This window comes from Otolemur garnettii, unplaced genomic scaffold (assembly GCF_000181295.1).
Source record: "Otolemur garnettii isolate 467f Iridium unplaced genomic scaffold, OtoGar3 scaffold00046, whole genome shotgun sequence".
Taxonomy (NCBI): Eukaryota; Metazoa; Chordata; class Mammalia; order Primates; family Galagidae; genus Otolemur; species Otolemur garnettii.
Window position 1 is genome coordinate 6,180,357 of NW_003852441.1, and position 27,756 is coordinate 6,208,112.

General features: G+C 41.6%; 1 protein-coding gene across 4 annotated transcripts in view; it reads right to left on the reverse strand.

The window, feature by feature from the left end:
- ARHGAP44 (Rho GTPase activating protein 44) overlaps positions 1 to 27,756 on the reverse strand; it is a 199,512-nt gene that overhangs the window by 47,705 nt on the left and 124,051 nt on the right. For all 4 annotated transcript variants that reach the window (XM_012806023.2, XM_012806025.2, XM_003791080.3 and 1 more), the window contains exons 5-7: positions 22,467 to 22,578; positions 18,845 to 18,921; positions 10,059 to 10,176 (exon numbers count right to left, since the gene is read on the reverse strand). In XM_012806023.2, coding sequence (XP_012661477.1) covers positions 10,059 to 10,176; positions 18,845 to 18,921; positions 22,467 to 22,578 — 307 coding nt within the window. The remainder of the gene's footprint in view (positions 1 to 10,058; positions 10,177 to 18,844; positions 18,922 to 22,466; positions 22,579 to 27,756) is intronic.

Here is a 27,756-nt window from a genome sequence, read left to right on the forward strand (position 1 = left end):
GTGGGTGCCTGTGGTCCCAGCTACTTGGGAGGTGAAAGCAGGAGACTCGCTTGCGCCCAGGCGTTGGAGGTTGCTGTGAGCTGTGATGCCATAGCTCTCTACCCAGGGGGACAGCTTGAGGCTCTGTCTCAAAAAAAAAAAAAATTGCCAAATTTAACATATTTTTAAAAATCATGTTTTCTGATTTTGTAACTAATCCACACTCAGGAAAATACAAAATGAATAAATTCACCTGCAGCCTCATCACAGCAACACAACTATAAACACTTAGGCTAGCTCATTTTGTGTCTGTCTATTCTAACCAATCCTCTGTTTTTTGTACAATTGATCTATTTACAAAAAAAAAAGAAAGAAAGAAAGAAAAAGAAAATGGGCCCAGATTGCTTTGTGGCTCATTTACGCCCAGATAAATGTGCTTCCTAATGGCCACTTGATGCTTTATTATATGGACGAACTCTGTTTCTATTATTGGCTATTATGCTTCTAGTTTTTTGTATTATAGTAACAGCTGAATAAACATCTGTTTATATCTGTTTATGCAGGTTTGCACCCATCTCTGGATTATGTGGTCTAGTTTAGTCATCCTATTGATGATAAATTCTACACTTAAATGAATTCTGATTACTTAATTCCCTCTAGTTAAATTTCAAAACATTAAAAACAAGATAAATCTATTGGGCCATTAGGGGCCTATCAATTCCTTTTATTGTCCATTGTCAATGGATTTATTGTCCATTTTCAACTCCTGTCAACACTGAACATCCATTTTCCTATAAGAAATGTCATCTACTTTTTTTCTGAGACAGAGCCTTGCTCTATAGCCTGGGCTACAGTGCACTGGCATTATTATAGCTCGCTGCACCCTCAAATTCCTGTGGGCTCAAACAATCTTCCTGTCTCATCCTCCTAAGCACCTGGGACTACAGGTATGTATCACCATGCTTGGCTAATTTTTTTTTTTTAATTTTTTGTAGAGATGAGTTCTTGCTATCCTGCTCAAGCTGGTCTTGAACTCCTAGCCGCAAGCAATCCACCTTGCCTCAGCTCCCAAAGTGCTGGGATTACAGGTGTGAACCACTATGCCCAGCCTTCTTATTTATAAGATTTTTAAGTGTTATTTAGATTGGGGAGACCATTGGCTTTATCAAATACTGTGAATTTGTCACCTGGGGCACTACAATATTATGGGGGGGAGCATCCATAGTACTTTTCTATAGCTTTTGCACATAGTAATATGTATTAAATTTTTCTCTTTATGATCCCCTCCCTTGATAATTGCTTAGGGCTCCTCAGCCAATATAATTATCTATACATATGTTCAATAAAGAACATAACCTTGGAATTTAGTTTGTTACTCATCTCAGATACCAACTCATAAAAAACTTTCTCAAAGATCTAACCAAATGTCCCAGAACTATTCATCAATAGAGTAGACTGTCTCTATGGATAGGAAATATCATATTTACCAGATGAAACTTCTCATATACTTGAATTTTCATCAGGCTGTGATGTCTTGTTCCCCCCTAGTGATCTATACATGTTTGAAATAGTACTTAAATTTTAATTATGTAGCTCTGTAATATATTTTGAGACAATAATTCAAAGCTCCAATAATTTTCCCACATTAACCTTAGAAACGCTTTATCACCTTTTGAAAAATTTATTACAATTATATCTAGTTACCACAGTACTAATCAAATTAATTCTGGGAAATTCAAATGTTTACAATATTGATTTCCTCAGCATTATAATTATCCTATATTTCATACTTTTATGGTAGAATTTAAAATATGCTATTGTTAAAATAATTCCCCAAGATATGTATAAATACTGGTTTCTTTTTTTTTCATTTATGAGTTTTATTTTTTTTAATTTTTTTAAATTAAATCATAGCTGAGTACATTAATACTATCATGGGGTACAGAGTGCTGTTTCTATATATAATTTGAAATACTTTCATCCAACTGTTTAACATAGCCTTCATGTCATTTTCTTAGTATTGTGTTCAGACATTTATTATATTCTACATTTAGAGAGATTCACATGTACCCTTATAAGATGAACCATAGGCGTAATCCTACCAATCACCCCCCCTCCACCCATCCTCCCCCCTCCCCTTCTCTCCCCTCCCTCTCCCTTTTCCCCATATTCTTGGGCTAAAATTGGGTTATAGTTTTCCTATAAATACTGGATTCTTAAGTCTGTCCTAACAAACAGTAAGAAACTGGACAAACTGAAAAATAAACTGTCGTTAGATCTGTTGGAACAGTGATGACACAGAGCAAACTGCTGCCCCCAAATTGGAGACAGACAGGCAGGTGCAGCGAATCACAACTCAGAGCAGCAGAAACCAGTAATGGGGTGGGACAATCCACAGTGTAACTGAGGACTTGCCGGAGGTGCAGTGTGGGCAAGTCTGAGGAGGATGTAGTCACGGGGGGCAGGGAGGCACTTTTACCTTCAGAAACTCTACTAGAAATTCTCATGGTGAATTTGTAACAAAAATCCTCTCTTGCTTACAGCAGGGGGAGGGAAAAAAGTAACCATTTGGAAATATGCTAGAGCACTCCCTCATTCTCAACACAGTCTGCCCTCAAAAGAAATTAGTATCAAAGTCTAAATTATTGGGCTTTTTTCATTGCCTAACCAACGTAAGGGAAGGAAAATACTCAATTCCATTTTTCTGTAGCCACTCTGTCCCACCTAAGAAAGAAAAAATAAAAATCCAGAAGCACTGGTAAAATTCACGGTTCAGGAATACAGACTTACCAAAAGAACAACACTCAGTCATAGGTCTCCAGGACACTTCCCCTTTTTGCACACCTTATGAATATATCACTAAAGATCTGTTATTGCTATTCCCTTTATTTAGAATGTCACTGCCCACCTTCCAATAGAAAATTACAAAGCATATTAAAATGCAAAATACAGATCAAAGAGACCGAACACGGATCAGAACCTTAACTGCAATGGCCGAAATCCAAAACACTGACCCCACCAAATGCTGCTGGTGAGAATGCAAAATAGTACAGCCACTTTGGAAAGTGGTATAGCCATTTCTTACAAAACTCAACACCCTTTCACCATACAATCTAGCAATTATGATCCTTGCTACATACCCAAAGAAATGAAAAATTTACATCCATACAAAAGCTTTCACATGGATGTCTGTAGCCTCTTTGTTCATAATGGCCAAAACACAGATGTCCTTCAGAAGGTGAATGGACAAACTGTGGTATATCCAGAGAATGGCATGTTATTCAGCTAAAAAGAAATGAGTTTTTAAGGCACAATAAAGTTCAAAGGAAACCTACATGTATATTCCTAAGTGAAAGAAGCCAATCTGAAAAGTCAAATCTTTTTTACTGTATGAAAAAAAAGATCTGTGGTTCCCAAGGCTTAAAGGGAGAAATGAATGGGTGGAGGCATAGGACTTTTAGGGCAGTGAAACTATTCTTTATGATACTATAATCAAGGAACTTTGGGTGATAATGATATGTCGATATAGTTTTGTCAACTGTAACAAACTGCACCTTCGTGTTGGGTATTGCTAGTGGGAAGACTGTGCACACGTGTGGGGGCAGGAGGTATTTAGGAACTCTCCTTGTAACTCTCCAATTTTGCTGTGACATTAAAAAGGCTTTAAAAACCAAAGTTTATTAATTTAAAAAAGTTTAAAAAATCATTTCAAAAGTAACAGGAAAATAAAAAAGGAAAGCATAAAAACCCCTGTTTTTCAGAAGCACAAATTTGAGTCAGAAATCTCTGATGCAAGCCAGTTTTATCTATGTTCTTCTGATTTGTTTTGCTTTTCCAAACCTATTATCTGTACATTGGCTTCCATTGTGTATCTTTAAGGTCTGCCATCTTTTCTCTCATTGTTTTTATTCCTTTTGACTCTTGCATTAACATTCTTTAAGAAATTCTCAAGTTCTCTATATTATTGGCTCAAGTTTTTGCAATTATTGACAATTTTTTGTCAATTCTGTTCTTTACTAAGAGCAATTTTGAGTCTGTATTATTTTTTTTTCTTTCTTTTCTTTCCTTTTTGTCTTTTCTTTTCTTTTCTTTTTTTTTTAGACAGAGTCCTACTCTGTCGCCCAGGTTAGAGTACCCTGGCATTATCATACCTCATAGCAATTTCAAACTTTTCAGCTTAAGCAATCCTCCTGCCTCAGCCTACCTAGCTGGGACTACAGGCAAATGCCACCAGGCCCAGCTAATTCTTCTATTTTTAGTAGAGACAGGGTCTCATCTTGATTATGCTGGTCTCAAACTCCTGAGCTCAAGGGATATTTCTGCCTCAGCCTCTCGGGGTGCTAGGGTTACAGGAAAGGGCCACCATGCCTTAAAATCTCAGGGATTTTAAAAAACCCTTCTACCCTCACTCAATACCCTTTCCATGTTACTTGGTGATTTTATCTAACCATTATCTATTGATGCCTCAAGTCCACATTTCCTTGACTCTAACCAAGATATATTATCTGAAATTTATTGTTACCAACAGTAAATCTTTTTTAGAAGTGTTTTAATTCATGGGTACATTATTACTGTTTTCTAACACAGAAAAACAATCTATTTGTGGCTACTTTTTAACCTCAAGATGCTAAGCATATCTTTTTTTGCCCCTATTTCCCATTATGACAGAATCTTCTCCAAACCTATGTTCTGATATGTCTAGTGACTTTAGAATCCTTTGGAGGTCCTGCCACAGAGGATACCTGTAGCCAACTTCAAAAATCACAACAATTAAAATTATTTGAGTTTGGTAAAGCCATCAGGCGAGGAAATGTTTTTGTTTATAATGTGGTCCATCCTCTCTTTTGATAAAAGGTTTGGCTGTGCCCAGCCTCCTTCCTGGTATTGCTACCTGACACACCAAGAAGATCCCAGCCACCTTCTGGCTTCCTGTTGGATGTGGCCATGCTTGCCCTTTGATCTCTTGGACTGTCCAGGTAGAAGAAAGTACAAGTAATGTAAGTGTTCCCTAGTCATTCCACAGCCTTCTGGTTAAGAGGGTATTCATGGGTTCTGCCAGGATCTTATTCACTTCCCAAGATATGCCAGTAATTCTTAAGAAGAAGAGTTGTAAGTAAAGATCTAATGTTGTCTTTTAATCTGACAATATATGTTTAAGTCAGATTATGAGGAGGAAAGGATGAGCTAGACATCTTCTTCCAGTTGTCATCTTTCCAAGATTCAAGCTCAAATTTCAAAGCGCAAAGATTATGCACAGGAAATGAATAAAAATGGAAATGAAGAGACATAAGTAAAGAGAGAGAGGTAGAGAGAGGATGAGGCTAAATGGGAAAAACAGCAGTGTGGCTGCAGTCATGATAAGAATGTATGTGATGGAATATGGGGAGATAAAAAGGAAAGGTGAAAATGGAAAGCATCACCTTCCAGTGAAAATCCCAAGACTGCGGCCACTCTCCTTCCTACACAAAACAGAACAAAACGGACACTGCTATCTTGAAGTGGAGTAGGTTTCCAACCGCTGTCTTTTCTATTGTTACTTCTTTTTTCACAGGTCCTTCACTTTCTCTCCTCTTATTGAAAAATTACCAACTACTTACACTTCCTTGGATGGACTGGTTTGGGGGTCTTGTATAGAGGCTCTTGGGAGGGACAGAGAAGGCAGGTACCAGCTCTGAAGGGTGAGGCTTGTCCTTTGGTGGGAGAAAGAATCACTATAGGTTTGATGGGCTCTTGAAGGAACACAGGCAGTCTGCACCTGTAACTCTGGAGGTCTCAGCATGTAATTCCTGAGGTCTCAACTCTCCTTAATTTGTTTTTTTCTGTGTGCTGCCTAGGTCCCAAAGATCTGGGGAGCTCTGCTTGGTCCTCTCAGTGCCTAAACAAAGAGTAATCAGATCGCTATTTCATTAACTTTCAGGAGACAAACTTGCATTTTGCTCACTTTCCATAACCTGTCTTGCCTGCTGAGAATATAGAAAACCCATGAAGAGATTAGGAAAAACAATCCATTCAAGGAAACCCAGAAAGGGGGGTGGGGGAGAGGAAGACAAGGTGGATACTTAAAGCAGGTAGCAACCAAAAAAGTAGAGATAAAAGAAGAGTCAGAAGAGAACTTTAACAAAACCAGCAGTGACCACTCATAAGAAGATGACCTCATCACACAAAGAAGGTTGCCTAGAGCACCATGTGGGATTTACTCACTGAATACAATCATTTCAAAGTGCATAAAATAAAGTAGATGTCATAGACCAGCCACAGTAACTACAAAAAGAGGGAGGTTATCTTACTAGAGATTATATTTGTTTGGGGCTTTTAAAATAAAAAGTGTATACTACTATTTCAGGAATAGGCAAACATTATGGGACAGAGAGTCCAGAAGTAGATCTGAGTAATTAATCATAGACAGTTGGATTTCATTCAGGGAGAGGTGGCTATAAATGGTGCTGGCATAATTGACTACCAATCTGAAAAAAAGAAAAAACCCTCTACCTCATGCCATCTATAAAAATGTCTGATGTACAAATTTATAAATAGGTATATATGCGCAATTAAAGAAGGAAAATGGTATAACCTTTGGGTAGGAAATGCCCAGTGGGCCATTGAGGATTTCTTTCCCATGAAAACGAAATACAGGGTAGACATAAAGATCATGTATAAAACTGACTATGATCATTTCAAGTTTAATAAAACAAAGTAGATTTTGCACAAGAAATTTATGCCCACCCTGTATATGGTTAAACTTTTAATGGTAGAACATCAACATAAACAAAGTTAAAAGACAAATGGCAGGCTCAAGCATCTGCAGCAAAACAGACAGAAAAAAGTTTAATATCCCTAATATACAGAGAATGTTTATAACTTAATATTTAAAAAGCAACAGAAATATTGGTCCAAAAGCCAATATGAATAGGAATTCATCAAACTGAAAATGCATATAAATACAGAGGGTGCCCAAAAAACGTATACACATTTTTTTTCCTTGTTTTGAGACAGAGTCTCACTATGTCACTCTTGGTAGAGTGCCATGGCGTCACAGCTCATAGCAACATAGCAACCTCAAACTCTCGGGCTTAAGCGATTCTCTTGCCTCAGCCTCCCAAGCACCTGGGACTACAGGTATTCACCATAATGCCTGGCTATTTTTTTGTTGTAGTTGTCATTGTTGTTTAGCAGACCCAGGCCAGGTTCAAACCTGCCAGCCCTGGTGTATGTGGCCGGCGCCCTACTCACTGAGGTATGGACACTGAGCCCATGTATACACATTTCAACCAGTGTTGTCTAGGTCTTCCTTCTCAAGGCTGAGTTGAAGCCACTGTTGCTGTACTGTGCTACACACATCCATTTAACCTGCAATTCATACACTTTGGGAGAAAGATCAATCTTACTTCCTATAATATCTCTTAAAATGTGCATACATTTTTTGACACCCCCAGTATATGAACAATGTCCAATAAATACATTAAAATATACTCATCATCCACAACATTCAGAGAAATTAAGGTTGTAATAACACAGAGATAGCTTTCTCTCCTCATTAGACCAGTAAAAACTGAAAACGGTAACAAAGTGCATTTCAGGTAAAGATGAAGGAAAACTTACATATTTTATATATTGTTGGTAGGAATGTGAATTATAATTCCCTTTTCAGAGAAATAAACTATCAATATCTATTAAAGTTAAAAATGTATGCATGGATTTTGACCTAAAAATATCATTTTGGGGACTCAATCCTATAGAAAAAATTTAGCAGGGTTTAAGAGTAAACATATAAGGATGTATATCTTATCATTTTGGGGATAGTAAAAAGTAAAACAGAAACAGACCAATCTGAATACCTCTCAATAAGAAAATAACTAAATAAGCCATAATGTATATACGTATATATGCAGGCAGTCCCTGAGTTATAAACACCACCTTACGTATGACTTGTATTTATGAATGGAAGCTATTGCAGTAAGTCCCTGACTTACAAACACCCCACTGATGTACAACTCCCACTTATGAACAGAGGCTATTATAGATAACAGGTAAATGTACCTGTTCTAATTTACGTACAAATTCACCTTAAGAAATGAACCTACAGAACCTATCTCATTGTAGCCTGGGGACGGCCGGCATCTGTATGATGATGAAGAATGGTATGGAGGGTACATGACAGGCTCTAAGACGGTTTCCTTATTCTTATAATTTAGCATGTGATGGGGCACTGTCACAACACCATCTTTTTATTTTTTTTGAGACAAAGTCTCACTATGTCACCCTGGGTAGAATGCTGTGGCATCATAGCTCACAACAACCTCAAACTCTTGGGCTCAAGAGAGCTTCCTACCTCAGCCTCACAAGTAGCTGGGACTACCAGCCACAGTGCTTGGCTATGTTTTAGAGATGGGGCCTCACTTTTGCTCTAGTTGGTCTTGAACTCCTGAGCTCAGGGAATCTACAGGTGTGAGACACTGCCCAGCCACAACAACATCTTAATAAAGGGACTTGGTCACCTTGTTTAGACACACAGAGATTGCTAGGGGAAAAGGGGTGGGATATTGGAGTTTTTCTTAACAGATTTTTGTATTTTTTAACTGAATATGGTGAACATATGTGACTTTTGTAACCTCTGAGGAGGAAATGAACATGTTTTTTGGCATGTTAGCAGATGGAAGAAGCTGCATAAAGACACGTGAAGCTATTGAGATTTTGCCCTGACATATCTGGCTGTTTTTTTTTTTTTTTTTTGAGACAGAGTCTCATTATGTCACTCCTCAATAGAGTGCTATGGTGACACAGCTCACGGCAACCTCAAACTCTTGGGACGTTCATCTTCAGCATCCCCTTTAACACCATCCTCTCTTGTCTATTGGAAAAAGAATTTTTAAAAGATTCTTAACTAAAGAACATAGATCTATGGAAGACGGTTTAAGAACACACACAGCAACAGTGAAATCAACAGGAGAGAAGACTTCCGGAATAGCAGCCCAGCCAGATATCTGCATTTACGCAGACGATCCAGTGACAAATCAGCTTTCCTTACAAAGAATCTGGGATCTGAGGTATTGGTCTTACTTTGCTTGGTTCCCTAGTACTGTAGGCTGAGAGATAAGGAATTCTTTAAGAAATCTTTTGATGTTTCTAATTCCAGAGGGAAATGCTACCTGCTTCTGAATGTCACCTGAATGCAAGGTCAAAGCCACCTTCATGCGGCAGCTATAAAAAAATAAGCCAAAGGACAGGTTAACAGGATTTGACAGGTATGAGAACAGAGATGTCCACAGGTGAAGTGGCCTTCCTCCTTTAAAACAGTATGTGATTAAAACAAGAGATTTCTAGAATAGTTACAAAAACATGGTACTTTTGTTTGATGGGTCTAAATATAGTTCTGGTTTCCTTGGAAACCCAAACTGACATATATGCACTTAAACAGATGTACATATACACAGAGCACCATGGATGGTATATTGCTAATTAAATCCCATAGAACTTTTGTCAGGAAAGTACATTTAAATGAGCATACCCAAAGATATCATTCCACAAGTACAGAGACACGGTTTTGAGAATGATGCACTGTCTCTTAATAAAAGGGAAGTTTTCTTTTCTGTGACTATCTCCACAGCTAGCATTTCAACTTTCTAGATAAATGTCTTGCAGGAAGCGTGGGACTGATAAAGTGACTCAGGAAATATCAAAAGGCAAACTTCAGAAAAGGAAAAATTTAATCTCAATAGTGAGTCAGGGTTTATCCATGCTCTAAATTCTCAACTGGCCAGCCTGGCCTAGAATTTTTTCTTTGGCACGCAGATAATTTACAAAAGCTTCACATAGAAACAAAGGTCATCCTCCCTTTGCCTACCATGCAGGAGCACCAGTGAGAGTCTAATGCTGCCTTCCTGGCTAGGTCGCCCTCAGAGCCTCTTCTCTTTGGGTTCATCTTGCACTGTCCTCGGAGATGCTAGCACATAAGTGTGGGGACATTTAGTTCAACTAGAGACTCAGTAATAAGAGTTTAAGGAGAACTCCAGTGAACAGAAAGGAAATCCCTGAGGGCTCCCCAGTCTGTCCCAGTGGAGAGGAGCAAAGAGGGCAGGTACCCTGCAAATCTCCACTCTGTTGGCAGCCTCCTCCATTTCTTCCCTGAGGGCATCAGCTTTGGCACCCGCAGGCTGTAAGCTGCTGGACAAACCTGAAGACTTGGAAGTCTGCTGCCACCTGATAAAAAATAGAAGAAAAAGAGGAGAGATGTGAGACAGATAGAGCCCTGGGGATATCGTGGGAATGCTGAGAAAACAATTACCCAGGGAACTACACACCCTCCCTGGAATGGAGAGGTGATGGAAGGTACCAAGCCCTGGAGAAAGGGGGCCCACCCTCCAAGTCACCACTGTTTTCCCTATTTTCCTCAAAACACAAAGCCAAATAACAATCACTATTGCTGTCTTTTTTTACAACATTATTTTTAATTGACAAATCATAATTATATATATTTGTGGGGCACACTGTGATTGATGTTTTGATATATGCAGACAATGTGGAAAGATTAAATCAAACTAATCACCTCGTTTACTCATCATTTTTTATGGCAAGACATCTGAAACTTAATCAATGTGACCAATACTGTATTGACCAAATCAGTATCTTTGCCTTTTAAGCACAGTCTCTGCCCTGGGTTTTAAGTTCCCTCCCTGTCCTGTGGGCATCTGAGTTTGGAAACATTCCCTAGCTGGCTGAGAAATCATGTATGCTAAGTGAGGAGATATGCAAGGAAGATTACAAACAAGAAGTATGAAAGCAAAATTCTCCACTGGTAAGCACAAAACAACTTCGTATCAACATTCAGACACCTCGCTTAAATTCTGGTAAATATCTCTCTTTGTAGGGAGAATGCCAGCCTTCAATGAGGCCACTCACAGAACTTCTCAAAGGGAGATACAAATATTTCTGGTTGCTATGTCCTCATCAGGGAATTCCCAAAAACAGGCTTGGAAAGAGTGATCCAATTACACTAGACGGTAGTAGCTGGACTGGGGCTTGGCAGAGGGTTCCTTTTCTAGTGAACAGATTATAGAGGCCAGCAAGCAAGAAAAATAAGTCAAATGAGCCATTATCTCAAACAGCAGTCCCCTTGATGCTTTATTTCCTATTTATAACAGAGACATGAGATATAAAACTATTTCTTGGCTTTAACAGAAACAATAGTTGGAAGTCGGGAGGGAGGAGGCAGAAGGGAGGAGACAGGAGGGACAGGTGGGCAGGAGGAGGTTGAGGGGGAGGCATGCTGCCCTCTCTAGGACCCATGGGACCAGGGTAGGCAGGAGGGTGGGTGGCCAGATGTCTCAATTGACAAGAGAAGCTGGAAATTTTCACAGGAACTCTCCTGATGAAATGTGGCAACAGATTTTGATTTAATTTCTTACAAACACCATGCAGGCCAATAGTGTGCAGATCAAATGACGCAGCTCTTCAGGCTCTCGGGCTCGCAGACCATCAGTCTGTGGCCTCCAATGTAGGGGCAGAAGTGCCCATCGACCCATGAACAGATTAATCAATTGTGGTCTATGTACACCAGGGAATATTATGCAGCCTTTAAAAAGATGGGGACTTTACCTCTTTTTGTGTTCACATGCATGGAACTGGAATATATTCTTCTTAGTAAAGTATCTCAAGAATGGAAGAAAAAGTATTCAATGTACTCAGTACTATTATGAAACCAATTTATAATCATGTACTTTTATATGTAAGAGAAAACACAACTATAGCCCAAGATGAAGGAGGAAAGAGGAGGGAAAAGGGAGGGGAGGGGGGATGGAGGGAGGATAAATGATGGAACCACACCTATGGTGCACATTGCAAGGGTACATGTCAAATCTATGAAGTGTAGAGTATAAATGTCTCTTTGTTGTTGTTGTTGCAGTTTGGCCAGGGCTGGGTTTAAACCTACCACCCTCGGGATATGGGGCTCGCGCCCCACTCACTGAGCCACAGGCAAAGCTCAGAGTATGAATGTCTTAACACAATAATTAAGTAAGTGAGGTGAAGGCTATGTTGACCAGTTTGATGTAAACATTTCAAAATGTATATAAAATCAGCACATTGTACCCCATAAATCCTTCAATGTATATAGTTATGATTTAATAAAAAAAAAAAAAGAAAGTAGAATGTCACCGTCATCTTGAGAGCTAGCAATCTGATCATTAAGTATTTTCTCTATTTTTCTTTTCTCTTTTGTTACCTGCAGGAAGAACAGAAGAGTGCAAGGCTCTATAACGTTAGGAAGGAAAACTAAATGTCTCTTTGCTAACTGCAAAAAGTAGAAAAATAAGGATTCTCTGTCACTTAAAGACTGCAACCACAGGAAAATTACTTAAAAAAGGTTTTGGGACATCAAGCTGGCTTAAGCACCAGAAATGAACACATATCCTGGAAAAGATTCCTGATTCCAAGATAAGAATTCAGGGTGAATTAGAAAGGAAATATTCTACTGAAAGATGTTATAAAATCTAAGTTGAAATAAATTAACAGATAAGAATTAATAATAATTCCTGAGTAATATATTTGATTAGTAACTCCCCAGTTTAACCATTCTAAAGTTTTAAAATTTTAAAGTACTGGGGGTTTTCTGACAAATAAAATATGAGATGCTATAGCTGTAATTTATGTCTCAGACAATAAATATATCTCTATGGTTAGATTAAGAAATAAAGTTATAATCACCATCTGACTCATGCTACCCGAAGGACAGACAACAGTGTGGAAGTGTTGAAAGTAAAGTGTATATAAAGGGACCACAAACACTAACCACATTTATGGCTTTATAAATAAAGATTAGATCTTTTCAAAAGTTATTAGATATTTTACCAATTATTTCCTTCTTTTCTTCTCTATTCTCCTCTATTTCCCCCAAATTCTGTTCCTTAGTCAGTATTTTGATACTTTAAAAACATGTTTTTCCTCTCCCAAAAGGAAATTTTATTTGCAATACATGTATATAAATAATCTATTTTGATATTATAAAAGAGTGATAAGATACCCCCCAAATATTCCCCCTTCCTTTTTTATTTTTATGAAAAAGGATCTTGCACTGTCACCCAGGCCAGAGTATAGTGGCGTCACCACAGATCACAGCAACCTTAAAATCTTGGGCTCAAGTGATCCTCCTGCCTCAGCCTCCAAAGTAGCTGGGACTACAGGCAGCCCCCAGAAAACCCAGCTAATTATTTTCTATTTTTAGTAGAGATGGGGGGGTCTCACTCTTGCTCAGGCTGGTCTCAAACTCATGACCTCAAGCAATCCTCCTGTCTCAGCCTCCCCAAGTGCTAAGATTACAGATATGAGCCACTGTGCCTGGCCAAAATATTCCCTTTGTTGAATTCAAATAATCAAACACCACAAAAAAAAAAAAAAAAAACTTGGAAAAATTTGTAAAGGTAAGTAACTGTTGGAAAAAACTGACATGCATCATGAATTGAAAAATATGGCAGTGGCATCCATCACTAAGTGGGTAGGGCACCAGCCACATACCCCCACAGGCTGGTGGGTTCGAACCCGGCCTGGGCCAGCTAAAACAACGACAACAACTGCAAAAAAAAGAAAGAAAAATATGGCAGTCTTTCAGACACCTGTTCTGCAAATAAACATGAGTTGGACTGTTCTGTCAGAGGAGACAGGGAGCCAGCATTGTCTAAGAATAATTTGAGGTTTGAAAACTGAAGAGCAGAAAAATAATTTCTTCCCACTGAGGTAGCTCATGTGCCAGCCTCAGTCTCTGAGGAAAGGCTGTGACCCTCTGACCTGGGGGAGACGAAGACAGGACCTGAGCTTTAATGAACGCTAGGTGAGAGGAAAGCGTGAGGAGCAAGGGTTTGGAATTTCAGGGACCAGGGGATGGGTAAAGACGGCAAACGCATGGCAGGTTCAAGACAACAGGAAATTCAGAAGAAGGATTTTGGAAATAAATGGGGAAGTTTCTTCAGTGGGACACTCCCTGTTTCCTCTGACCCGTGTCTTCCTTTCCCTAGTCTCTGACACCCTTTACTTCTGAGTTCCTGCCCCCACTCTGCACTGAGGTGCACTGAGGTGTGGTCCAGAGGGAGCTGCTGGTTCTGGCATGACCCTGACAGCAAGAGGGACAGCAGGAGAGAGGTCCAGGCCAGGGACCTGAGGGAAGCCACAATCGTGACAATCGCGCCTATACTTTATCACCTCAGCTAACCAACGGGTCATGGAAGGGGGCCCGAGAGCAAAGGTGAGACAAATGCAGTCCCCACCCATGCACTCCTGGAATTGGAGGGAAAGGACGCGGGCTCACAGTGGGGAGACATGTGCCGGGGACATCAGTGAGCGTGACAGCGGAGGGGCGAGATGAGGAATGACTCCCGATGGCGTGCAGACGCTGCTTCCAGTCCCAGAGGCTCCCTCATGCTGCGCCCCCAAGCTCCCCTTCTAGTTATCTACCTCTTCGGAACCCCAGCAGAAGCTGCCCCATTTCCTTCCCCACACTCTCCTGGCTGCCACCTGCTTCCAAAGGCAGGTGTATTAGTCTGATCGGGCTCCCACAGCAAAGCACCACAGACTGGGCAGTTCGAGGACAGAAGCTTTGTTTCTAACAGTTCTGGAAGCCCAAGATCAAAGTGCCAGCAAGCTCTCCTCCTGGCTTACAGATGGCCCTGGCTGTGCTCTTACACAGCTTTCTGTCTGTGTGTGTGAGAGACAGGTCTCTCTCTCTTCCTATAAGGCCACCAGTCCTAGTAAAATGCAGGCCGGCTCCTATGACCTCATGTTCATGTAACTATAATTGCCTCCTACAGACCCCGTCTCCAGTCTCCAGATACAGACACAGTGCTGGCTGGCTTCAACATATGAATGTGGGGGGGGCGGGCACAATTCACTCCATAGGAAGCTACTCAGCAGAACCGGAATGCATTCTGGACTCAGAAAGGTTAACCTTGACATATGTCCAGGGAAAGGTGAGGCTGACTTTGGGAAGGAATGGGGCTTCTTCTTTAATCACTGCCAAAACAACCCCATCACACAAAAGGTGCGTATGTGTCATTTGCGTTCAATGCTATTCAATTCACAATCTTCAATTAAGTATAGAACTTTCTTCTTGTTTTTCCTGAGACAGGGTCTCCTTCTGTCACCTGAGCTAGAATGCAAAGATGTCGTCACAGCTCACAGCAACCTCAAGCAATCCTCTTGCCTCAGCCTCCTGAGTAGCTGGGTCTACTCAGCTACTGTGGCACCTGCCACAACCCCTGGTTAGTTTTTCTAATTTTTGTAGAGACCAGGTCTCACTCTTGCTCATGCTGGTATCAAACTCTGTCCCCCCAAAGTGTTAGGATGACAGGTGTTAGCACCACACATGGCTAGAGCTTCCTTTTTTATTCATCATCTTTTTTTTTTTTTTTTGAGACTGAGTTGTATTCTGTCACCCTTAGTACAGTGCTATAGTACCATAGCTCATAGCAACCTCAAACAGTTGGGCTCAAGTGATCCTCTTGCCTCAGCCTCCCAAGTAGATGGTACTACAGGCACCTGCCACAATGCCTGGCTAGTTTTTCTTTTCTTTTCTTTTTTTTTTTTTTTACAGTTTTTGGCCCGGGGCTGGGTTTGAACCCACCACCTCCAGTAGGCCAGCGGCCTACTCCTTTGAGCCACAGGAGCCACCCTAGTTTTTCTATTTTTAGTAGAAAAGGAATCTCACTCTTGCTCAGGCTGGTCTTGAACTCCCCAGTGCAGGTGATCCACCCACCTCGGCCTCCCAGAATGCAAGGATTATAGGCATAAGACACTGCAACCTGGCTCTTTTTATTCATCTACTGAACACAATTTTTTCTAAGAATATTAAGTTCTATATCATCAGCTTCGCAAAGAGACAAGCCAGATTTACTTGAATAGTTGAGAAATACATACATTTGTTTGGGACCTAATTAAACATGGGATAAATTAGTTGTACCTAACAGTTCCTACCAGAGTTGTAGTAGAATTCAAAGGTCCAGTCATGGACCTATTGGTTAAGATGAGCTGACATCATATGAAGATCCTGCCTGTCTTAAAAGACAGAACTGGAGTACGGTGTTTCGTTCTGTGGAGTGTAGGTCCCGAAGGGCAGAGGAAGGACGGCTTTGGTAGTCAGGACTGAGATGCTGCCAGAAGGGAGCCTAACATATGCAAGCAGCTTCACGGAGAACGGTACGGGTGAGGGGCAGAGGGGCCGCTGTGATCCCCTCTGTCTGACAGCACTGCTGTATCGGGGTACAGTCTCATGTTGATTAACAGTGAGGAGTTAGGGGAAATGGAAGGAAGGTGGGGTGGGTTAGCTTCTTCAGGTGGTTTCCAGCAAGGTCCAACAAGACAGAGAAACTCAGGCTAGAAATAGCTGGTTTGAGAGTCAAGTGCAAAGAAAGAGCACACCTGGGCTAAGAATAGCTCTTTCATCCCATGGCCTGTAACCTCTGCTGATAGAGAATCCCTAACCGGAGGCCTTGAGTTAGATCCTCCACCCTGGGCTAACACAGAGACCCAAAGGGAAGGCAATTGTGAGGGGAGCATCCTGCCAACTATCTATCCAAAGCAATCCCCTGCCCCTGAACTCACAACTGCACAAAAAACCACTGATGTGAAAAAGGAGATGGAGCAGGTTTATATGGAAATAACCTAAAAGGACCTTTTTTAGTCCCAAACAGTAAAGATTGTTAAAGGAGCCAAGCTGAAGTTCATAAGCACAGAAATCTGGATAGGAGAGGTAGAGATTTCCTTACCAGATCGTAGTATACAAGAGATGATAAACTGGAGATACAAAAATGTCCATTAAACCCTGCGTGCAAGGTCCCTAATGACACTCCTTGAGTTTCCAGACCCTACTCTCCACTTGGTGTTAGCACTGGACAAAATGGACTATGGTTGTGACCAAGGATAACTGTCCTTCTCGTAGCACAACACAACAAAAGTATGTACGGTAATGACATGCTTTGAGCCTAGCATTTAGCCTTCTGACCAGAAGCTCTGTGGTGGAGATCTAGGTTTTCTTCAGAGAAGCAGAGACCTCAGAGCTAAGACCCAGGTTTCATAGAACAAAATCACTCCACAAACTCAAGGAGAACAGCGTCCATCTCACCCCAAGAGTGGACAGTGGTCAGCTTTTCTTCAATCACCTTCAAAGACTCCTCAAACTTGAACATTTGTATTATGGAACACAAATTTATGTGCTGCAAGGTCATAGAATTAATAGCATAATCAATACTCCCCACCCATCCTGTTCTTTCCTTCCTCTAAGCACTCTAAGGAGATAGCGTCAGACCTGCGTCAGAATAATTTTAACACCTCTCCAATGCCTCCTCCTCTTCCTTTTGAACAAAAGGAGATAAGCTTTAGGACGACAGCATTCCACAGTAAACAGGATCTAAAATTTAATAACACCAGCTCTGCTTTCATCTGTTTACTTTTATGCTTACCTGATCTTGCAGCAAAGGGCACCACTGCTTCCCAATTTATGACAGTACCATAAGATTTCTTTTGAAAACAGATTTCTTTTGAAAAAATAATCGACTATTTTAAAGGATATATAGATACGAAGGATCTATCCTTTTAAAGGATATAGATGGCGAAAATCATCCAGGTAGATTGGGAGTCTGAGGAACAGCAAGGTAACCGAGGAGACCCTTGTTTCTTTGCTGATTCAACCTTTCTTGTTTCTGGTCCGGGGGGGCTGCCCTGCACTAGCTCGTGGGTACACTAACTAGATACCATGTCAGCTTCTTTTCATAAAGCACTTAGGGAGTAATGGGACGTATGGTATCAAATTAATACTCAGAACCACCTCCTCCGGTTAACCCCCAGATGTTGTTACCACCTGTGTGCAAGTGAGGAAAATGACACTCTTGGAAATTAAGTGGCTCGACCAAGGCCACACGTCTAGAAAATAACTGCTCTGAATCTTGGTATCTTGCAAACCTCTCTATCCCACAGCTCTCTGCTCAAGCATTCCCTGGTTTTGTTTCTTTAAGAAAATTAAAAGAAGACATGAGGACGATTACAAGTGACCTACAAAAAAACCCAACAGTAGAACCCAGTAGGTTCTTCCATTCTAATACTCAGGCCCCCACTTCTTTTCAACTTACACACCCCTCATTGTAAAAAACAGACACATACGCATAGTCCCCACATAACAGTCACAGATGATGCCGTCTCAGGGCCATTGGTACTCTCCTGCTACAATAGGAATTTTCTAGTGAACTCTGGGAAATGGGTGTAGGAACAAGGAGAAGTACGCATATCCTCAGCATTAGAAATTTCCCCCTCAGGACAGGACATCACATCCATCCCACCTCTTGGATCTCACTTGCTATCTCTCTCCCCATTGTCCATTCCTCCCCAGCCACGCTGGCTTTCTTTCTGTACCTCAATGATGTCAAGCTTATTCCCCGCTCAGGACCTTTGAATGTGCTGTTCCCTCTGCTACCGATAGATAATTTGCACCAGATCTTTGCAGGGCGGCCTCCTTGTTATCATTTAAGTCTCAGACCAAGTGATAGCACCTCAAAGAAGGCTTCTCTGCTTTACCTTACTAATGTAACTGCTCCCTTTCTCCACCATCCCCTTCCAAAATTACCCTGTATTATTTTCTTTATATGATAGATGACTGCCTGAAATTGTCTCACGTCCTCACTTGCCTAGTGTCCCTCTCCAAAACTTAACCAAAGTTTACACAAGAGCGGGGACCAGGCATCTCCAGTTCACCACTTACTACTTCCAGCACCTGGCACGTAGGAAATGTTAAGAAAAAACTTGGACAACGAAAACACACTCACATGTCAACCCTCCCCCCACATACGATCACTGGTCCTTCAAAGAAGCAAAAAAGGAAGCAAAGCAACTCTACCTGGTTCGGGAAGAGTCCATGTCCAGCACCAACTTGGCTAAGTGTTTCCTCTGCTTTTGAATGTTGGGGATTTCCACCTGTGGTTACAGGAGATGAAAGACAGAGACTGAAGCTCAAGATAGATTCTTTAAGAACTATTCTTTACAACAGTCCTTTCAGAACTACTGGTAGTCATAGCTTACTTCTAGAAGTAACCTACATGCTGGGGCAATCTGATTGACTATTTATGTGGTAATATTTTTATATTTAAGGAACCCTTCCTCCCTACTCCTGTCTAAATCACTGTCTGGTAGAAAAATACTTTCAGTAACTCTTAATATATATTAGTGCAGTGCTGAAGTTATTGAATAGTAATTGAAGTTATCAAATATACCAAATAGTAGTAATGACCTAAACTTAAAATAAAACCCGAACACATGAAAAATAAAAAAAAAGTACCCCTGGCAGTCACTGGTCAGATTCACTGGAGATCTCCCAGCCCTTATTTTCAGATGACAGACCTTCCCCTCTGCTTCACCGAAGCATAACTGATAGAGATTATATATATTTTAGGTGTACAGCTTGAGGTTTTGATCTGTATACACTGTGAAATGATTTCTATAATCAAGCTGGATTAACATATTCCTCACTCCTCATAATTTACTTTTCTTGGTAATAAGAACATTTAAGGTCTACCTTCTTAGCAAATTTCAAGTATACTTGAACTATCACATCTCTAGAATTTACTCATCTTGTGTAACTAAGACCTTGTACCCCTTGACCAACATCAAATGAAATTCTTGATGCCTTCTTCTGAGCTAAACTCTGCTCTCTCCCTGCTAGACACAGGCCAAGCCCTGGACACCCCAGACCATCTTCTGCACTTTCCTGCTCACATGGGGCCTGCCACTTCCCTGCCCTTACCTTAGGCAGCAAAAACCAGGGCTCAATTACATCTCTCTCTACTTCTAAAGGTGCCAAAAATGGGTAGCAGTGAAGGGGGGCACCCACTCGGGTCTGACACGTGGGAAGAAGAGCTCTGAGATGCGATGAGGACAGCAACTAGGACACTGGTTTTATATTTATAGAGACAAAGGAAGCAAATGTTTGCATTTATAGAAATAAAGTCCGATCTTCCCAAAGCCCACGATGAATAAAAGTTGCCATCACGGCTTTCCCAGCTACACGTCTTCCAGTTTGGTTGTATGTGGATGCGCTTTTTATATTTTTCATTCTAAAAATGACTTCCCTGAACATTCCAGTGCAAGATTTTGGTTCTGGGCCCAGCAAAAGTAGGGCAGGATGGCAGGATGGCAGGATGTGAGAACAAAAAATGAAAACTGGCCGAAAATTGAACTAAAAATTATCTCAGGCTGCGGTTTTCATACAAGGAAAATTGCGAGGAGAATCCGATGTTCTTTGAAGTGCTCTCTATTCTCTCTCCCAAGCAGGGATGAGTCATGTACCGAGTGTAACAACTTTGGATAAGAAGAAGTGTGACTGTCCCTGGAGAACCTGCGTCCCCACCAGGACCTGCAGCAAAGCAGAGAGCTATGTGGATGTCTCAAATGTTGGCACCCACATCGGACCTGCTCTCGGCTTGCTTTGGGCCTTGGCTGGAGCCCCGAGCACCCTTGTGAGAAGCAGATGGCCTCTCATGAATGCTCCAGGTGAGAGGAGACCTGTCAGGCTCTCCTAGACTACTTTAAGGTCCATGAGCAAATACGTACATCTGTCCCAGAAAGAGCCCTGGGGATGCAGAGATGCTAGAGTGGCCCAGGAAGGAAAGCAGACAGGTTCCAGGACAATGCTGTTTAATACAGTAGCTTCTAGCCACATGCAGCTATGGATTTCTAAATTTAAATGAACCAAAAATTAAATTAATTATTTTTTATTTTTTAGAGACAGAGTCTCACTTTATTGCCCTCGGTAGAGTGCCGTAGCATCACAGCTCACAGCAACCTCCAACTCCTGGGCTTTGGTGATTCTCTTGCCTCAGCCTCCCAAGTAGCTGGGACTACAGGTGCCCGCCACAATGCCCGGCTATTTTTTGTTGCAGTTTGGCCAGGGCCGGATCCTCACTTTATGGGGCCAGCACCCTACCCATTGAGCCACAGGCGCCGCCCTAAATCAAATTATAAAAACCCAAGTTTCTGAGCTGCACTAACCACACCACAAGGGCTCATCAGCCAGGTATGGACAAGTGGCTCTCAAACTGTGCAGATACTGAACACATCTACCAGTGTAGGGTGTTGGTGATGGTTAATTTTAGTTGTTGAATTAACTGGAATGAGGGCTGGGTTAGATGGCCAGTGAGGCACTGTTTCTGAGCATGTCTACAAGGGAGTCTGCAGAGAAGACCAATGTGTAAGTCAGTGTACTGATAGGGAGACCTGCCCTCAATGGGGTGGGCACCATCCAAGTCCCCTGGGGTCCCAGGTAAGACAAACAGCCACAGGAAGGGAGCTTCTCTCTGTGCTCTGTCTTCCTCCTGCAGTGGGAAACTTTTTCTTATTGCCCTTGGACATCAGATTCCAGGTTCTTGGGCCTTGGGACTCTGCGACTTGTACCAGCAGCCTCCTGGGGGCTCCATGGCTTTCAGCCTCAGACAGGGGGCTTTTGTACTCCTGTGGGTTCCTCATGGAGCTTCTACCTGCTTCTTTGGTTCTCTAGTTTGCAGGCAGCCTGTTGTGGGACTTCTCCACCTCTGTGACCAAATGAGTCAATTTCCCGTAATAAATCTCTTTCACGTATCCTATGGATTCTGTCTCCCTAGAGAACCCTAATACAGAAATCTAGGGGATAGCACTGGGTAGGTTTTATAAAGCCCTGAGTATGTCTTATCTGCAATGCTTGGGACCAAAAGTATTTTGGATTTCAGATTTATTTTTTAGATTTTTATTGATATCTGCATTATATGTAATAGCCCAATGGAAAATTTGATACGCTCCAATGAGCATTTCTTTGGGGTGTCCTTTTGGTGCCCCAAACAATTCAGGTGTAAGAGGATTTCGGTTTGGAGTTTTTCAGATTTCAGATGCTCAATCTGTATGAGCCATGAAAGGCGACTGGGAGGGGTCCAGGGTTCAAGACATAAAGCTCCCCAACCATCTCCTGGCTCCTTTGGTTGAAGCTAGCAAAACACAGAAATTAAAGTTGATTTTTAATAAGGTAGTTTAATTTAGTGACTTTGAAAGTGCAAAGAAAGGGGATATATGTAGATACAAATTACAGGGCACCTCACAGAGTCTCTTGGACCAGGGGTCCCAGACCCCTGCTGGGAACATTCTTCTACACTTGAGATGGGGGGTTCCAGCATTCACCACTCTGGTAGGAAAGGAGCTCAGCTGCCCACTGTACCCCTCAGCCCTCACGGATGTCCTCAGGGATGGTCTGGGTAACTTACTGGGGTGGCAAACAGCAAGTGACGAGACTGCAAGAACCACCAACCCCAGAGGCGCCCAGTCCCGCGGCAAGAACCACCAACCCCAGAGGCGCCCATTCCTGCGGCAAGAACCACCAACCCCAGAGGCGCCCATTCCTGCGGCAAGAACCACCAACCCCAGAGGCGCCCAGTCCCGCGGCAGGGCAGGCTCCCGTTCAGAGGCTAGTTCCCGCAGGCCTGCCAGCTCCCACTGCTCACCTCCGCCAGCAGAAACAGGGGCTCAATCACATCCCTCTCTACTTGCAATTCAAAATGTATCAGCTCCTGGGCCAGCTTGTCCTCTGTCTCTCCACAGAGTTTCAGCATCTTCCTATAATCAGAGGGGGGAAAATCATACTGAATACTGTCAAAGACATTTCACCTGTATTGTCCTACCCGGGGACACTTTCCCAAGTCAGTGTCTACAAGCTGGTTGGTCTCCACAGCGTCCCACAGGCAACCTGTTCCAGTTTGTTTCATTTCTGAAATGATCAATTCTCAAAAATAGTGCTGAGGATACAGCGTGTGTGCCTGGGGCAAGAGTGGACAGGTGGGAACACATGAGAGAGATGTGGAGAAAATAGAGAGCCCTGGAAAAACTTGCTGACAAATGAGCATCTTCAAACACAGCAAAAGCTCAGTAGTGAGTAAAACCGTCACTCCTAGGTCATGAAAACTTAACCTAACTTTCCAATCCAATCTTTCTGCCACCTGCATACTCCCCGGCTCTTACTTATTTTGGGGGGGAAAGAGGTTGGTGGATTACTTGTAATTATCCTACAGTTTTGAGAAAAACAAATTTGAACTCATCTGATAATTTTATCTATTTGAGGTTATATAAAATAATTAAAGTGTTTTTGTCTGACACAGGATTAGAAAGGGTTAATTAGTACAGGACATACAGTTATTTATCTAATAGAAAATCACCTAAAAATTGATTAATAACAAGCAAATGACAGAAGGTCTGAATGAGCAGAAAGTTACGAGAATACATTATTTCACAGATGTTTTGTTTTGACCCAAATTTCATACACACCATCCTCCCTTTGCATAGTATCATGTTAACTGAAATTCAAATAAAAAGTTTTTACAAATCAACAGATGTAAGACCAGAAGTAACTATTACTCTTAAGTGAGTATACTCCTTCCCTGTCTATATTCGCTTATGTTTTATCTCTCTGTATTCACAATGACTGCCACACGAGGAAAAAACTGCTTTTTCCTGGGGGCCTTGGGGTTTCACTAGGTTAAGCACATTAACTGCATTATGAGTTGTATTTAACTCATGCTAGTTTTGAGCCCAGGGCCTTGGGAGGCATATAACTCAGACAACTTTTGACTTAATACTGGCCCCAAGGGGGAAAAAAAATTTCTAGCATAGTAGTCAAGAGATGTGTGAGTTATACAGTAGTCAAGGGATGTGTGAGTTATATACACTTCATGGGGCCCCAGGCTCAAAACTAGCATAAGTTAAATACAACACAGCAGTTAATGTGTCAAAATAGTTTATATCCATGGTTTTAGACTGAACATATTCGTATAGTATAAGCTTTCAAAATGCATCACTATGTTTGGGGCTTTTCCATGCCAGTACATGCAGAATTAGATCATGTTGCTATATATTTCTACAATTCCATGTTGAATATACCACCATTATATTAAGCTTTCCCACAAACAAGAGTTTTTGGTTATTACACGCAGTGCTGCAGCAAATACACACATACAGATTCTTTTTGCATGGGTAAGAATTTCACCAGAAAAAAAAACCAACAACAACAAAAAATAATTTCACCAGAGCAGATGACAGTTGCCAGTGCCCTATGTGGTTGCCAATCCTTGGTACCTGTAGGTGTCTTTAATTTCTGCCAAACTGGTGGATATACATTATCTCATCCTAGTTTTAATTTGCATTCCTTGACTACCAAGGAGAGGGAACATCTCTCCATGTGTTTTGGACCATCCAACATCCCTCTCCATGAACTATCTATTCATATCCTTGGGCTATTTTTGTATTAGAATCTTTTTATTCAAATTTTATTTGTAAGAAATCTTCACTTGATCTTAGCCAAAAGGCTGATAAGAACTCTTCATCTACTTATACATAGATGTGTGAATGTGGATTCTATTAATAATTCCTTTTCATATCTGCTGCAAATGTCAACGCCCAGGTTGTGGTTTTATCCTTTTAACAGTGTCTTTGATCTGATTTTCTGGTACTTACCTCCATATTTCTAATGTCACTTTCTAGTTTAAAAAATTTTAAACATGGGCGGCGCCTGTGGCTCAAAGGAGTAGGGTGCTGGCCCCATATGCCAGAGGTGGTGGGTTCAAACCCAGCCCTGGCCAAAAACTGCAAAAAAAAAAATTTTTTTTTTAGACATGAGTTAAAAACTGAGGTGGGAGGATTGCTTGATGTCAGGAGTTTTAAAATGGCCTAAGTAAGAGTGAGACCCTCTTTCTACAAAAAATAGAAAACTTAGCCAGGCATCATGATGTGTGTCTATAGTCCTAGCTGAGACTGGAGAATTGCTTAAGCACAGTGCTGTGATGTTGCTATGAACTTTGGTGACACAACCGCATTATAGCCTAGGTGACAGAGGGAGGTGACAGAGATCTTCATACCTTTAGGTCCTTTTTTTTTTTTTTTTTCCTTTGAGACAGAGACTCTCTCTGTCACCCTGGGTAGAGTGAATACTATGGCATCAGCCTAACTCACAGCAACCTCAGACTCCTGCCTCAGTCTCCAGAGTAGCTGGGACTACAGGCTCCTACCAGCATGCCTGGCTCATTTTTCTGTTTTTAGTAAAGACAGGGTCTTGCTCTTGCTCTCCTGAGCTCAAGGGATCCTCCTGCCTTGGCCTCTCAGAGTGCCAGGATTACAGGTTCTTTCTTTTGGGGCTTATCAGATTCCCCAGAATAAAGGCGTGGGGGCATGTGAGTTGGGGGAGCAGCTGAGGAGTCGCAGCACTGGCCTCAGGTGGTGTCAGGTCACTCAATCCTCCACTTTAGTGAGTGGCAGCCTCATACTCCACTGTGCCTGGAGCCCCCATTCTAGAGATGCTCTGCTTTATCCCATTAGGGAACAAACCTCTGGCTTCTGCAGTGGTGGCGGTGCTGGGAATGAGAGTGCCCCACAGACGTGGGCAGGAGCTGGGTTTTAGAGATCCAACTGGTACCTGAGAAGTTTTCTACCCACATTCTTTATTCCAGCCACCCATTCTCCCCCTGCAGCCACCAGTTCCTGAGCCCTGACCATCTCCTAAGGTCAGTTCTGCTAGATGTCAGCAGCTCCTCCTCCTGCCTGGGAGTCGGCTTCCACGCTGGTTCTCACCGTCCACATGCCTTCCATTCCACAAAACTGTCCTGCTGTTGTTTCCTTTCCTCTTTTTCCTGCCCTGGTGGATTTATGTTTTTTAAGGAAAAAAATCCATTTATTGTAGTTTTAGTGGGTTTTGGAAAGGGACAAAATCAGATGTCTGTTCAATCTGTCACCTTTCCTTCCAACCTCGCCATGTCATTCTATTTTAGGCATAACTCTCAGAAACACCACAGAACAGGATTTTGTGTTTCGCCACCTGAGAGTCTCTGTATTCTAACCGTTGAGTCTACTTGCATCTCTTATGATTGCAGATGCTACAGACACAATAATTGCTGTGACCTCTGTTTTTTATTTTGCTTTTTCCTTTCTTGATTCTTTATCTTTTAGTCCCTTTTCTGGGTTTTCCTCTATTTTATTTTTCATCTTTTTACTGGTTTGGAAGTTATACATTTGTACTCTTTTTGTGGTTTCTGCTACCTTGCTCACATGTATACTTGACATTAAATTTAAATGTAATACCTTTATCTTCCTCTCAAACAACAAAAGGGCTTGAAACGCTGACTCCCTCCCCAGTGTTTCATGTATTACAGCCTAGTATTTTGGTTTCACTTTGCTTGTAAACCCCCCCCCCAAAATCCATTATTATATTGCTTTTTTTTTTAAATTCAATGCTTACTTAAATTCCTTTCTGCTGAAAGGTAGCAGAATCTACCACCCTAAAATACACCACTTTGGCATAAGAATTCTTTTGAGCTGAAGGCAAATGAAAAGGAGATACTAAAAAAGCCCTCTGCTCTCCCTCTGTACGCCTAAAAGTAGGGCATTCATTTGTAAAGGTGTCTCTCTTCTCCCCTCCCTACCAGGGGGACAGAGGTTAATCAAACTTCACTAACTAACCAGCGTCTTCCATTAGTTTCCTAAATATTTACCTCCTCACAATGTGCCACCCCAGAAACTCAAAGTCCTTCATTTCTGTCTTGTAACTTCTCTGAAAATTAGAGTTCTTTGTTAAGATGCTGCATAGTGTACTCTAACCACCCTTCCATCATTCACCCCTTACCTCTCCCATGCACAGATGCTCTGCGCTTCGGTCCACCTAACTTACAGACCCTCGGCCAATGGTTAGAGAGAGAAGATCCTGTTGTTTTCCTCTTCTACAACACATTCACTTTTTATTCTACCTTGCAGCTTGCATTCCTGCCTTTCTTCTGAACATAGGCCACATCACACTAGTCTTAACTAGATCTTTCAGTGAGAATATATGAGTAAATTGTCTAAATTTTTTTGTTGTTGCTTTTGAGACAGAGGTCCATTCTGTTGCCCAGGCTAAAGGGCCATGGTGTCAGCCTAGGTCACAGCAATTTCAAATCCTGGCTCAAGCAATCCTCCTGCCTCAGCCTCCTGAGTAGCTGGGACTACAGGTATCCACCACCATGCCCAACTAGTTTTTCCATTTTTAGTAGAGATAGAGTCTCACTCTTGTTTAGGCTGGTCTCAAGGGATCCTCCTACCCCAGCCTCTCGGACTGCTAGGATTACACACTTGAGCCACTGTGCCTAAATAACTTATCTAAATTCTTGCCTGAGAAAATCTTTATTCTCCCATATTCTTGAATAATGCTTTGGTTGATCATGGAATTCTAGGTTTATTGTCCTTGAAGATAGTTCACCATTATCTACTGGCGTTTACTGTGGCTGATGACGTTATCAGTTTAATTGCTCTTCTATAGGCAATTATCTCTTTTCCTCTGGTTGATTTTAATTTCTCTCTTTTTTTTGTTGATAATCTTTAGTTTTACTACGATGTGTCCAGGGGTGGACATCCTATTATTGATCTTAATCAAAACATTTTGCATTCCTTAAATCTAAAGACTTATGTTTTACCTCAAATCTGAACAAGAAAAACTCACCCACAGACTTCCCCTTGTGCTGTTCTCCTCTCCAGGAACCCGCGTAGACAGAAGGCCATACCCTTGCCTGCTAATACCCATGCTCTCAACTATGCCCGTGACCTCATCTCTGCACTTTATTCTGTTCATTCCAGGTGGCGGCTCCATATTTTTTTCAACTTCACCAAATCTTTTGTTTTAACTGACAGATAATAATTGTACATACTTGTGGGGTGCATGTACTGTTTTGATCACGTAATGTATATTAGATTAGGGGAATTAGCATATCCGTCGCCTCAAAC